The sequence below is a fragment of the Mesocricetus auratus genome, unplaced genomic scaffold, assembly GCF_017639785.1.
Source record: "Mesocricetus auratus isolate SY011 unplaced genomic scaffold, BCM_Maur_2.0 Super-Scaffold_6730, whole genome shotgun sequence".
NCBI lineage: Eukaryota > Metazoa > Chordata > Mammalia > Rodentia > Cricetidae > Mesocricetus > Mesocricetus auratus.
The window spans coordinates 73,488,007-73,502,868 of record NW_024429184.1 but is presented as its reverse complement, the minus strand read 5'-3'; the positions used below and the strand labels follow the sequence as shown (position 1 = coordinate 73,502,868).

Sequence of the window (14,862 nt, the reverse complement as noted above, 5' to 3'; positions counted from 1 at the left end):
TAGAACTTTGTTAAGCAGCAATGGTTGTCATGTGGTCCATGCCAATTTGTAGTTTACCCTGCTGGGTTTTGGAGTGGTAAAACATATTATGTGTCTTGTTTGTTGGAAGTATGGAATTTGCTTTTAGATTTTATAGGGGTTTGCAACTAAGACATCTTAAGTCTCAAAATAGACTTTAGACCTTTAAACAGAGTCAAGACTATAATAGGGGGTATTCTGCCTCTAAGTGTGGGCCTGGATTATGTCTTTCTTGTGGACCCTCTCAGCTTTCTTTCTTAGCCCATCTCCATTCAGATACCCACAGGAACCCCCAGCGGCCACACTTAGCTGGTTCTCACTGTCCTCTATTACAGCCTCCCTAGCCTGATCCTCGGCCCTGTAGCAGCCTGCTTGCAGGTGCCCATATACTATAGGGTCTGCAACTTGGTGCCCCTACCAGCTCATCCCTGTATCTCCAAATATAATCTTTGTCCTATTGCAGCCCACTTCCAGGAAGCCCCTTCTCCCCACAATTTCAACTCAATGGGACCCCAGATCTTTGTGTTCACAGGACATCTCTAGCTCTTTCCTATAGCCTCTCCTAACTTTTTTTCATAGCCCATTTCTAATCCTTTCTGCCACCCACTAATATAAAGAAGTGCTCTTAAACAGGCAACCCATAGCAACCACAACTTCCCAGTATCAAGAGGAGGCAACAACAATAGAAAAATAGAACATTCATCCAACAAAGACAATATTATATATTGATACATGGAGCCACCCAAGTTATCATAAACTTGGATGCCTGGATCCCACAAACATGAATAGGCAAAATAATGTGGCTCCATCAGAAACTGGTAACCCCTCTACATTAGGCCTGAAATATGCAATATAACCAACATGGAAGACTTTAAAATAGATATTAAAATATGTCCATGGACTGTGAAGAGGATAAAGCAAATCCCTTAATGAAGTCTGTTGAAAACATAAACAGTAGAGAACAATAATGAAAATAGTTCAAGACATGAATGTAGAAATAGAATAACCACAAAAACTCAAGCTAAAATGAAGCTGAAAATGAAAAAATTCAGATATTAAACAAAAAAATCTCAGAGGTCAGGCTCAACTAAAGAGTATGACATGGGAGAGAAAGTTTCTGACATTGAAGACAAGATAGAATAAATATATAAGCCAATAAGAGAAAATGTTAAATCTAGACAAATCCAGGTGCTTTACATACAGAAAATCTGGGACACCGTGAAAAGACTAAATCTATGAATATTAGGAATAGAGAAAGGAAAAAAAATCACAGGTCAAAAGCACAAAAATATTTTCAACAAAATCACAAAGGAAAAATTTCCCAACCTAAAGAAGGTAGTGCTAATTAAGGTTCTAGAAGCATACAGAACATCAAATATACTGGACCAGGAAGGAAATTTCCCAAGTCACATAATAATCAAAACACTAAAAATATGGACCAAAAAAGATATTAAATGCTGCAAAGGAAAAAAAACAAGAAAGATATAAATATAACACCAGACTTCTCAATGGAGACCCTAAAATACAGAAAGGTCTGGATGTATATGCTAAAAACTCCGAGATACCACAGACCCCAGCCCAGAGTACCATACCCAGAAAAATTATCAATTACAATAGATGGATAAAGAAACACAAAATATACATAGTTTCAATCTACAAATCCAGCTCTACAGAAGACACTAGAAGGAAAACTTCAGTCTGGAGAGGTTAACTACAACCAAGACGACACAAGGAATAAATAACCCAGAATAATAATTCAAAAGAAGAAGAAAAGTCCAACCCCATTACAAAAAATATCAGGAGTCAATAAACACTACTTATTAATAACTATTAATAGACACAAAGCACAGACTAATAAATTGGATTTGAAAACAGGATCCATCATTCTGTTGTATTCAGGAACCACTTTATTCCATCAAGGGTAGACATTACTGAAAGTCTTTTAAGGTGTGCCTGCGTGTGTGCGTGTGGCCAGGCTCTGATCCTGAGGACCAGCTTCTACCCACAGAATACTTTAAGAGCTGTAATGGCCAGATTCTACCCTCCCACACCCCCCCATCCAGATGCAAACAGCCAAGCTGCACCCTACTGAGAAAAAACCCCTGGCTCAGGACTTGAGAACCCACCAATCCCCATTCTGGAATCTCTACAATAGAAGCTTCATCTCCAAGAAACCCTATATGAACCCTGTCTTCTATTAAGTTATCTGCTGCTTCTCACCTGAACAGAGGCAGCCACCATCCTGAGTTCTTCCCTCCCAATTTGTTGTGTGGTATGACTTTGTAGTATTCCTTGGTCCCAACTACCAGAACATTTTTCCCTTCAGAACTATAACACTTACATTGGGGAAACATTTATCCTAAGAGCTGTAAGAAATAATTTCTGGGTAAAATGATGGAAAAGGATATTCTAAACAAATGGACCCAAGAAGCAAGCAGATATGGACATGTTAATATCTGATAAAATAGACCTCAAACCAAAACTAATCATAAAGATAGGAAAGTACACTACATACCCACCAAAGGAAAAAAAAAACTACCAAGAGTATTAGAATTAGAATATTTTCTAATTCAAAACACTTATGTACCAAACACAAGGGTACCTAATTTCATAAAAGAAACATGGCTACATCCAAAATCACATTATTTACCCTCCCGTGGTGATAGTGAGTGACTTCAACTCTTGCCAATAGACAGGTCATCCAGACAAAAAATAACAGAGAAACACTAGAGCTTAATGATGTCATAAATCAAATGGATATAGATATTTACAGAACATTTCACCTAAATATGAAAGAATATACCTTCCACTCAGCAGCTCATGGAACTTTTCCAAAATTGACCACAATTTGACCACAAGTCTCAATAGATATAAGAAAATTGGAATAATTTCCTGCATCCTATCTGACAACCATGGTTTAAAGATGGATATCATCAACAACAAAAACAACAGAAAGCTTATAAACTCATGGAAACTGAATGACTCAATATTAATAAAAATAGGTCAAGGCAGAAATTAAGAAATTAAAAAATTTTAAAAACTGAATGAAAATGAAAATACAACATATTCAAAATGTGATACACTGAAAAAGTTCTAAGAGGCAAGTTCATGCACTAAGTGCCTACGTTAAAAAATAAAAAGGAGAGATGTATATTAGGAACTTAGTGACACACCAGAAACCTCTAGAACAGAAAGAATAACTAACAACCCTAAAGAGTAGATGGCAACAAATAAACAAATTCAGGACTAAATCAAGGAAATAACACCAAATTAAAAACAATATGAAGAATCAATGAAACAAAAAGTTGGGTTCTTTGAGAAAAATCTGTAAGATTGATAAGCCCTTAGCAAAGTTGACTAAAAGATGTCAAGAGAATATGTAAATCAATAGAATCAGAGATGAAATGGAGGACATCACTACAGACACTAAAGAAATCCAGATAATCATAAGGACATACTCAAAATATGTGCTTTATCTGTATCATTTATAAATCTAAACAAAGATCAGATAATCAATTTAATAACCTATAACAACTAGTGAAATAGGAGCTGTAATTAAGTCTCCCAAGCAAGCCAGCCAGCCAGCCATTCAGCCATCCAGCCAGCCCAAGGCCAGATGGATTCAGACTTTGAACAGATTACCACAAATACTCTACAAAGTTGAAACTGAAGGAACATTTTCTAAATCTTTTTATGTGGCTCAAATTACATTGACATATAACCCACACAAAGACCCAAGAAAAAAAGAAAATTATAGAATAATTTGTCTTATGAGCAACAAATACTTTTAAATTCTCAACGAAATACTTTCAAGGATACATCAAAAAGATCATTCACTCTGATCAAGTTGACTTTGTTCCAGAGATTCAGGGATGATTCAGTATATGTAAATTTATAAGTGTAATCCACCACATAAACCAAATAAAAAACAAAATCCTCTTGATCGTCTCATTAGAAGCAAAAAAAAAAAAAAAAAAAAGGCTGTTGAAAAAGGCCAACATCACTTCATGATAAATGTCCTGAAGAGACTAGGAATATAAGGGACATACCTCAACTCACAGAGAACATCTAGTAGATAAAAACTAAGGAACAAGATAAGGATGCCCATTCTCTTCATACCTTTACAACATAGTCCTGAAGGACATCAAGGGATACATTTAGGAAAGGATGCAGTCAAAGTATCTTCAATTTTAGATGATAGTGCTGATAGTACTTTGTATATACAAGACCCTGAAGACTCCACCAGGGAACTTCTACATCTGGTAAAGACTTCCAGTAAAGTAGCAGGGTACCACACTCTGCAGCTTGTCTTCTAGGCTTCAACTGGTTCCACTGCCACAACTGTCTTTCTTGGTGGTCATCCCATGGTACTGGCCTTTCCACCTTCAGCTCCAACTGGGTTGCACATTTACCAATAGCTCTTTTCACAGTGCCATGCCTCAACTTCTTGCATGACTCCTTCAGTCCTGGGTCTTCAACTGACACCGAGGCTGCACCTTCATCTACGGCCTCTCCTGGGCTCTTAAAGTGCCAATTCTCAGTTGATCTCCATAACCCCTTCATGCCTTCAAAACCAGTACTACCTGGGTGACACACCTTACCAAGTTAGGCTGTCAGCACAAGGTACAATACTGGCTGCCTCTGGAACACATCTTCTCTATGCTCCAATGAAACTCTTCCTAGAAGATTGCACCTCAGTGATGCTGGTCTCTTTTAAATCACTGCTGATATTTTAGCTGCAGCCATCCAGCATCAAGTATCCCAGCAAAGCAATGTCTTGCTTTAGTAGTTATGGTATCTTGTTAATCACAGTTGATTCTTCAGCCCCAGCTAACCAGGACCACAGGAACTTAAAACAAATGGCCCCAACAGAATTTTTAAATTTTCCTCTGACTTCACAAATCAGGCCTCCGCCTTCTGCTCTTAACACTCAATGGCTTTTCTAGCCCAAAGTTCCAAAGTCCTCCCGCAATCCTCCCCAAAACATGGTCAGATCTCTCACAACAATACTCCACTATGCTGGTGCTAATTTGTTTTAGTTAAGGTTTTTATTACTGCCATGAAACATCACGACCAAAAAGCAAGTTGATGAGGAAAGCGTTTATTTGGCTTACACTTCACCATTGCTGTTTACCACTGAAAGAAGTCAGTACAGGAACCCAAACAGGACAGGATCCTGTAGGCAGAAGCTTATATGAAGGCCATGGGGGAGTACTACTTACTGCATTGTTTCCCCTGACTTGCTCAACCCACCTTCTTGTAGAACCCAGGACCAATGTCCCAGGGATGTCACCATCCACCATGCCTGGCCTTCCCCAATTGATCACTAATGGGGAAATGCCTTACAACTGGTTCTCATGGGGGCATTTCCTCAACTGAGACTCCTTCTTCTCTGTTGATCTAGCTTGTGTCAAGCTGACACACAACACCACTTAGTGTGATGACTAATCATGTATTAGAAATTATTTGTAAGTAGTCTATTATATTTGTGTTTATGTATGTATTTATTTTTACAGAAATAATTATAAAGAAATTTGCAAAAAAGAAGGACTATGACAGATTATAGAGAAGTTTGAAGTTGACCTGAATACATTTTGCCTTATAATATAGCTAGAAGCCTATGGGAGCTAGGGAGTAGTATGTTGTAATTTGGATAAAAACAGCCCCCATAGGTTCATATGTTTGAACTCTTAGTTCTCAGTTTGGTGGACTGTTGGGAAGGACTGGGAGTTCTGGCTTTGTTGAAAGAGGGGTGTCACTTGGGATAGGCTTTGAGGTTTCAAAATCATGGTGCCATTCCCAGTGTGTCTCTCTCTGCCTCCTGCTAGTGGATCATGGTATTAGCTTCAGCTGTTCCTTCCACCATTCATTTGTTCTGCCATCATGAACTCTAGCTATTTGAAACCACAAGCCAATTAAATACTTTCTTTCGTAAGTGGCCTTGGTTATGTGGTTTATCACATCAATAGAAAAGTAACTAAGGCACTTTGTAAGTTTTCTTTCTTGTAGTTTCATAATGCAAGAGAAATCATTGAAAAATTCATAGGAGGTAAATCATTACATAAAGCACATTTATTCAGTGTTATGAGGGATGAATAATTGTTAGTAACAGTATCACCTTTACCTTAAAGTCATAAAGATTCTCGAAGCAGGATGAAAAATTAAATCTACTTTGTGAAAATACAAGAAGTAGTAGTTAGAGTTCCAAGTTACTCCCTGACTTTTGTGTAAGATAAAGTTCCTTTTTTGCCTTTTAGACCTTTCAAAGTATGATATTAAAGTTGACACTTTAAAAAGTACATATTTTTCATTTTATTATTTGATGAGTTTCTAAAAGTTTATCATATATGTATTTGCCATCTCATTTAGTTATTAACTACTGACTAGTACTGTATTAACTATGAAGCTAGGATGCTGGGACACTTTCTAAATGTTTTGAAAAATTTGCATTGGAAAAATACAACCAGCAGTATGATGATATATTGTTTACGATCTAATAAAGCTCACCTGGAGATCAGAATGCAAAGCTAGCCACAGCCATAGAGGTCAGGCAGTGGTGGTACATACTGTTAATCCCAGCAGCCACACTAGTTAGCCACAGAAGCTGGGCAGTGGTGGCATACACCTTCAATCCCAGCATTAGAGAGATATAGAAGACAAGAGCTCAGTGTCTCATGTGGGATTCAACATTAAGTCTTAGGCAATTAGTTTCCAGTCACAGTGAGGATAGGATCTCCCCAGCCTTGGTAAGAACTCTCTGGTGACTTGGCTGATTTGCTTCTCTGATCTTCAGAGTGAAATATTCTCTTCCATTTATCTATAACATTCTCATTGAAAGACAATGTTCTTTCCTGGGAACCCATGAAGAAAGGAGAACTTTCCTGTTGTAGGGAGGGGAGGTGGTGGGAGTAAACTCAGGGCTTTGTGAATGGTAAGCTAATACCACCTCTGAGCTACCTGAGACACATTGCTCCAAGATATTCTTTATTCAGAATCTTATTCTAAGTATAAAAAAATGCCTTGTATAGTTGGTTGTTTTGGCTAAATAAGATTCCTGATAATAGGTTATTGCAATTTTATTCAATTCTCCATAGTTTATAAATTTGAACTATGACCTAAGTATGAAGTTTGAACAAAATCCATTTTATTTATTTATTTTTGCTATTAAAGATAGAATTACAAAACATGAATTCTGGAGAAAAGTTTTATATTCCTGTTCAACGATGGCTGGCACAAGAGAAAGAGGATGGAGAAATCTGCCGAGAATTCCCGATTTTAAGTAAAGGACAACCTGTCCTTCCTGGTAAGGAAGATTCAACTCCACGTATCACAGATAAAACCAGCATCACAGATGCAGAAGAACAAAGAATTGAATAAATGCACGCTAAATAAATTTTGAGTTAATGATTAAGATGATTAATGTTTAATTCAATTATTGTTGCTCTTAAGACAAATGCTTTTAAATTGTTTTATATACTAGTGTTCAGTCATACGTTCTTGTTGTAGTTAGTCTTGTTGACAGGTTGACTGAAATGCCACTTAATGAAAATAAGATTGATTCATAGAAGATAATGATCAACATCCTCTAGAAGAGGGGTCCTCAACCTCCCTAATGCTGTGACCTTTTAATACAGTTCCTCGTGCTATGGTGATCACAATCATAAAATCGTTTCTGTTATTCCATAGCTGTAATTTTGCTATTGTTATGAATTGTAATGTACATATTTTTGGCTTGCCATAGTGGTTATGACCCACTGGTTAAAAACTGTTCCTCTGGAGGACTAGAACTAGGTGAACAGAAAAGTGGGTTTATTCTACCATCTCACAGAGCTTGTACACATACACAGTATAGTTTGAGTAGTTTAGTAATGGCTACCTTCTCACTGGTGAGACCAAGAACAAATCACCTTCTCAATCTACCAGGCTGGATGTCTCAGCAGTCCCTACCTGGCACCGTAGGCCTGAAGGGTTTCTAGAGAGATACTGCTTCTGGCTGGAGGCATGCAGAAACTTCATTCTATTATCAATGAAACAATGTATCAGCACAGGTATCAATGAAACAATGTATCAAGAGAGGCATCAATGAAACAATCTACCAGCAGAGGCAGCAACAGAGTAGATTAACTGATCACTAGAGTGGATGACCTTGTCAGTGAAGTGTTAAGGCAAACAGGAGAAAGACAAAGGTTCCTTGTTGGGCCCCTTTACCTACTGCTGCAAGGTGTTGGTCCCGAAAATTCACTAAACTATAAAGTAAAGGAAACTATAAGCTGATTGAAAATGGAGACTACAGAGTAAGAATCTTTTCCAGCCATACATCCAGTACAGAATTAAATATTCAGACAATATTAAAAAACCTAAAAAAAACCCAACAAAACAAACTAAAAAAAATTAAGAAGACAAGCAACTCAATTAAAAAACCAGCTATGAATCTGAATAAAGAGTGTTCAAAAGAACAAATAAAAGTGGCTAATAAGTATCTTTAAAGTATTCCATATCTTTGTAAACAAGGGCATGCAAATTAAAATACTCTATAATCTTACCCAGTCAAAAAGGCTAAAATCAATAAAACAACTGACAACATATGCTGATAAAGATAAAGGGAAAGGATTATTGCGAAATGATATGGCTACTATGGGAATAAATGTGGAAAATACTCAAAAGCTAAAAAAGAGACCTGCTATGTGACCCAGATGTAATACTCCTTTGCATTTATCCAAAGACTCACCGTCCTGCTATAAATGCTTGCTCAGCCAGATTCTTGACTGCTCTATTCACAATAGCCAGGAAAGGGACCTTCAACTGATGTGTGCATAATAAAAATGTGCATATGCACATTGGAATTCTATTCAGCTGTAAAGAAAAATTAAGTCATGAAATTTGCAGATATATGGAATCAAATTAGATTGAATAAGAAAAAGTTTATATTGATTGAGGGACTCTTGTCTTAGAAAGAAAAAAGCCTCATGTATCATTTGTGGATCCTAGTTATGAATATTTTGATTTGAGCATGTATCCTGAAGAAACTACAGAAGTGGGATAGTAGACAGGACCTATGGGAGGAGGGATGGAGAAGGATCTTAGTAGGATACAGGTGCTGTGAGTGGTAAGGAGGAAAACAGGAGGAGGGGACCTAATTGGAGAGGAAAGTTGGAAGGAAATCTAGAGGGAGAAGGAGTATGGAGAGATAAATAACATTAAAGGTGTTTGTAAAAATTATAGAATGAGTATTATTTTATGAATTTAAATAGTGTTCCTCCAAGAGCCATACACAGACTAACTAAAACTCTGGTTCCAGAGGGCCAAGAAAACCCCAAATATTAAAAGCTGTCATTGTGGCCACAATTACCAGAACTTGAAGGTGAGACCCTGTTGCTGGGTCTCACTACACACTTCAGACATAGGACATGGAGTGTCTTAGCTCAAACCAACATATGCCTACATGTTAATGTATTTTTATCTGTGTTCTCATCTAGTAGTTTCAAAGTTTCCAGTTTTAAATTAACTAAGGCCTTTGATTCATTTTGTATAGAGAGAAGAGAAAGACTCTAGCTCCATCCTTCTGCATATGTATATCTAGTTTTCTCAGCATGAGCTTATTTATGGTGTAGTTACCTGAATTCATTCCTGTTTCCCCTATTCTCTTCTGTTCTGTTTGTTCTAGCTATCCGTCTACGCATTGCTTTTTCTTGTGTGTGTCAGTACCATGCTGTTTTTGTTATTCTTGTTTTATAGAGTAATTTTTTGAGACTGGGTCATATATCTTGCAATATAATTTGTAATCAGTTACTATTATGTGTCCAGTCTCTCTCTCTCTCTCTTTTTTGTGGTTGACTTGGAGTTTTGATGTTTTTTTTTTTAAATACAGGGTTTCTCTGTGTAGTCCTGGCTGTCCTGAAACTCATTCTATAGACTAGCTGGCCTCAAACTCAGATACCCACCTGCCTCTACGTTCAGAGTGATGGGATTAAAGGCTCGAGGCACCACCAACTGGCTTGAGGTCTTTTGTATTACTATAAGGTTATAATTTCTTCTATTTTTTGTGAATAATGCTTTTGTGATACTGTTTTCCTGGTGAACGTACACAAACTAGTCTCTTTAGATATGACACTAATGGCAAACAAAAGAATCAGTTCTATTCAAATGCATCTTGGTGAACAATGAGCTTATTGGTGCTACCGCTCAGAACATGGATGACTCAAAAGCAGTTGCATCACTGAAAAAAGACCATAAAGCATGGGTGATGCCTCATGGAACCCACATCACTGGAGTTTCCTTCACAACTTGTACACCGGGTCATAAAGAGTCTCTTCTGTGGTAATTATTTACTGCTTGCCTTTTCTCACAAGTCTTATATATTTCCTGAACTTTCTGAGTCTTGTGAGTCTCTCTCCTGTCTCCAAATTGATTTGCAAGAACTATTTATTGAACATTCAACATTTTCCTGTGACTCTTAAATTCTTTTACCTCCTCTGCTACAATGTTCTATGAACCTTGGAGTGAGTAATATAGATGTTTGATTTTTCTGACCAATGGAGAAATACCAAAACTAATGATGTATGAAAGTATATTTGGGGTAGTTATTATTTGCCCAGCTTAGGGCTAGGTCCAATACAACATGAGCATTCTATGCCATAATAGTTACTTATTCTCATCACTTAGGCTGGTTATTCATCTCAACATTAACCACAACTGACTGAAATGAAGAACATTTAATCCACAATGGAGGATGCAATAATCTGTAAGCATTAACATGAAAGTGGGTAAAACAATTTGATTGGCAAGTCACATTTGTTTTTTTTTTAAATTGGTTCTTCTCACAGGATTTTGCAATGGCCCCAATAAACTATCAAGTGCTCTGGTCTGCCTTCCCGGGCTTCGTAGCTGCTCTGCAATGGTCAGCATCATTCTCTGTGTAGCAATTAGTGGTAATAAGTAGGAGTCGCAAATTGATGGTGTAATATGCCCGACAGTGTGGAAGCAGCAGTTTTGAAATGCTTCACTGAAGAGAGCTCTTGTACTCTGTACTTCCCTCCTATCAATTTTCCCAGTAGCTGAGCCTAATCAAGGTGCAATGCAGGTGGCCCAGGGACCGTGTGAGCTGAGACGGAGTGCTTTCTGTGGCAAGTCACATTTGTTAAACAAACTAACAACAGTGGCCTTCCTAGCCACAGGTTTTTGCCCTACTTTACAGTGCCAGATATAAGTTCCCTCTAGCAGAATAGACCTTAAATCTATTAAGAAAGAGAGTCATTGGTTGCATTTATAACAAGTATACCACTATTGCACCAACAGGCACAGTAATATAGTATATGGTTTACATACTAAGAATAATTGTCACCAACAATTCTGCCTCAATGTCTGCCTGGTATACGCTGGCATTTGTAGGTGCTACCCATCAAGTAGAGAACTTCAAATTCAGTCCTAGATTATTTTCTTAAATTTTTTGTTAGCTTATTTAGTATTAAATGTCCTTATTTTTATTTATTTTTGAGATTGTGCTTTAATTATAACATTTCTCCCTTTCGTTTTCTTTTTCTAAACCTTCACGCAAACTCTTTCCTGCTTTCCTTCAAATTAATGGCTTCTGTTTATTCAGTTGTTATTGCATGTAAATATGTATTTATATTTGGTTGACCATTTCCCTCCTTTTCTTCCCTGTTGTCTTTATCACCAAAACTATGCATTCTTTTCATTAATAAATTTTTATTATGTACTTCTATCATTAAACTAACAACAGTGATAATAACTACATTGTTTGTGGGGTGACCCTAACTAGCAACTTGTAGGCTATGAGTTCAGCTCCTGGAAGTGGCTTTTAAAAGCCATGCTGAATCTTTGTTCTAGCTCTTCAGGTGCTGTTTTTGCTGTTCTCCAAGGTGCTTTTGCAAAACTACAAGATGCTCATGTGTCAACATATATAAACCAGTCACTTTGTAGAGGGTGGGCAGGATCTCTGAAAGCTCACTGCCATATGCTCCAAGCAGGTATTACTTTGTCTTGGGAATTCAGCAGCTAGAGGAATAGTTGGAAGTTAGTGAGGTCCAAATCATCATGAAAAGATCTCATTTGTATCAGTCTTTCAATCAAAGGACTAGTATGGGAACAACAGACTAATGGATACAATCCTGTCTAGCACTCCATAATACACAGTAATTCTCCATAAGTCACCCAGATCCCTGTCCGTGGAGCATTTCTGTAGGGCTGCCTTACATCTCTCCATCTCTGGCAGTGTTGGTGGGCCATATTATCTTGCTTTGACTAGCTAAGGAGCCAACATGGAATAGAGCTGTGTTCTTGCCCCTTGCACCTGCTGCTTGAACTGGGTTTCAATCTTTATTTTTTGGCTTGATATATTCTTTGTTATGGTACCAATATTTCTTTTAGAATGGAAATGTTTGTTCTGTGGCAGTGTGCAATGCAAGTATATTTTTATTTTATAAGAATCATAGTTAATAGTTTGTACTAGTCTAAGAATATAATCTATGCTTATAGGTTTGAGGAACTTGGGGGTATTTATGACTTTGGGGTTTTTTACAGATGAACTAAGTGTATTTTCATCCTGAGATAAAACCAAGATTTAAGAACCAGGATTAGAACTTATTTGAAAGTGATGCATTTGGTTATCAAATTGACAAACAATGGGCGTATTGAGGTTAATCACGATTGTCAACTTGACATTCAGGCAAGATAGAGTTATTTAAGCATGTCTTAAATTCCAAGGAGATTTACTGAACTGGGAAGATCCACCATGAGCATGGCAAAATTATCCTATTTCTCAGGGTTTCACACTGAATAGAAAGGAGAAAGCTAGCAGAACAACTACATTCATCTGCGTGTGTTTCCTGACTTCTGGCTTATACTCCTGCTGCTATGACTTCTCTGTCCTGATAAACTGTACCCTCAAAGTGTATGGTGGCTTGAATAGGAATGGCCCCATAGGTTCATATATTTGAATGCTTGGTTATTAGAGAGTGGTGCTACGTGACAGGGATTAGGACTAGTGACCATATTGGAGGAAGTGTGACCTTGTTGGAGGAAGTGTGTGAGTTGGGGTAGACATTAGAGTTTCAAACACTCAAGCCAGACCAAGTGTTTCCTTCTGCCTGCTTTGTAGATCCAAATGTAGAATTCTCAGTTACTTCTCCAGCATCTTGTATGCCTATGTGCTGCCATGCTCCTTACCATGATAATAATAGACTAAAATTCTGGAAATGTAGGCAAACTCCAATTAAACGCTTTCTAAGTGTTGCCATGGTCATGGTGTCTCTTCACAGCAATAGAACAGTAAGTGAGACAGAAGTTGGTACCAGGGTGCAGGGAATCTGTGTCACAGGTCTGACCATGCTGCATGTGGGTAGTATGTGGACTTTGAAATTTGGATTAGGAAAGCAGGTGAACACTTCAGGTGGGGGCTTACTGGGTCACACTAGTAGGAATGTGGAAGATGGTGGTTCTGAGAGTGGTGTAAATTATGCTGGCCTAGTTCAAGAAGATTCAGGGAAGAAGAATGTTAGTAAGTGGCTTAAATAGCATTTTTGTGAAGAATCTGGCTTCATTGTGTCATTGTCTAAAAAGTCTGCCTGAGGCTAATTTAAAGGGTTTTTGATTAATGATGTTGGTAGAGGAGATTTCAAAACAGCCTAGTATTGACTATGTCACATGGTTATTAATAATGAACCTTATACAGATCTATAATTAAAAGAAGCAAGCAAAGCAAGAAAGCATACAGTTTGAGAAGAAAAGAAGGAACCAGGAAGTGTAATGGGGCTAAGTCCTGTGCTGAAGGAGGCAAACATTAAAGAAAAGTCTGATGCTAAATGGAATAAAGGGGGTGGTGACCTCAGGGCAGGACTTCACCCAGCTAAGCCTTAAACTTATGAAAAAGAATCAAAGAAAAGCTTAAGCAGTGAAGGAAACCATCAAAATAGAAAGCCGATGCAAATGTAATTTTAAAAGGGGGTCATGTTCCAGCCCCAACAAGCAGCAGAATGTGGCAGCTTCGACTACATGGTTCTGGCTTTAGAGTCAAGTTTACAAGAAAGGGCCTATAGAATCTCTCTCCATGATCAAGGAAAGCCACTGAGGCCAGGTGTATGTCAGAGGTGTCCCTGCAAGGAGTCCTAAAGAGGATATTGTGTGAAGCTGTGAAGGTGAAACCTGGATTGCCTTGGTGTTGGAGATACCAGAGCTGTGGCATACTTGCCAAGGAGAGTTGCAGAGCAGGTGTGGAAGCAGCCCCAGAGAGAGAAGTATGCTGCAGTCAGCAAAGCTGAAAAGAGTTAGAGATTTGAAGAGTTCTTTGACATCAGACATGGCCAGCAGTCTTACTGGCCTATAAGCCCAACCCCCTTACAGCTTTGTTTATCAAGTACTTGCCACAACAGTGATAAAGAAACAAACATAGCTATTGAGAAGAATTTTCTACAACAACTATAGGATGGGATATCCTAATTGATTTTTTTCTGTGTATGTATCTATTAATGAGTGGGGGACATGGAAGGCAAGCCTTATTGGTATATCTTTGCCTTCTGGTCCATTAGTGTTTGTTCTATGAAATTGGGTACACTGGTTTCTATATATTTATAGTCACCGAAGACATTCTCAGTGAGTAGTTGCTTTATCAATGATTTGCTGCTTTAATTCAGTGCCCTTCCTCATCTTTTCTGATTTCAGTATGAAGCTTACTTTCCAGAGCTGCTTCTTCTAGTTTTGAGTTTCCACTTGTTTATATATATTTTTCCATCTTTATTAAAATAACATTTTTATGAATTCTATGAGAATTTAATATGATATATTTTGATCATATTTACTCCTTACTCCTCTTAACTCCTCTAAGATCAA

At 37.7% G+C, this 14,862-nt stretch overlaps 1 protein-coding gene across 10 annotated transcripts in view; it reads left to right on the top strand.

The window, feature by feature from the left end:
* Nucleotides 1-14,862, top strand: part of Rp1 (RP1 axonemal microtubule associated) — a 370,803-nt gene that overhangs the window by 105,861 nt on the left and 250,080 nt on the right. For 9 of the 10 annotated variants that reach the window (XM_040741510.1, XM_040741511.1, XM_040741505.1 and 6 more), the window contains exon 6: nt 7,189-7,321. The exons of the other annotated variant lie outside the window; for it this stretch is intronic. In XM_040741510.1, the coding sequence (XP_040597444.1) occupies nt 7,189-7,321 (133 nt within the window). The remainder of the gene's footprint in view (nt 1-7,188; nt 7,322-14,862) is intronic. 10 annotated transcript variants of the gene reach the window in all.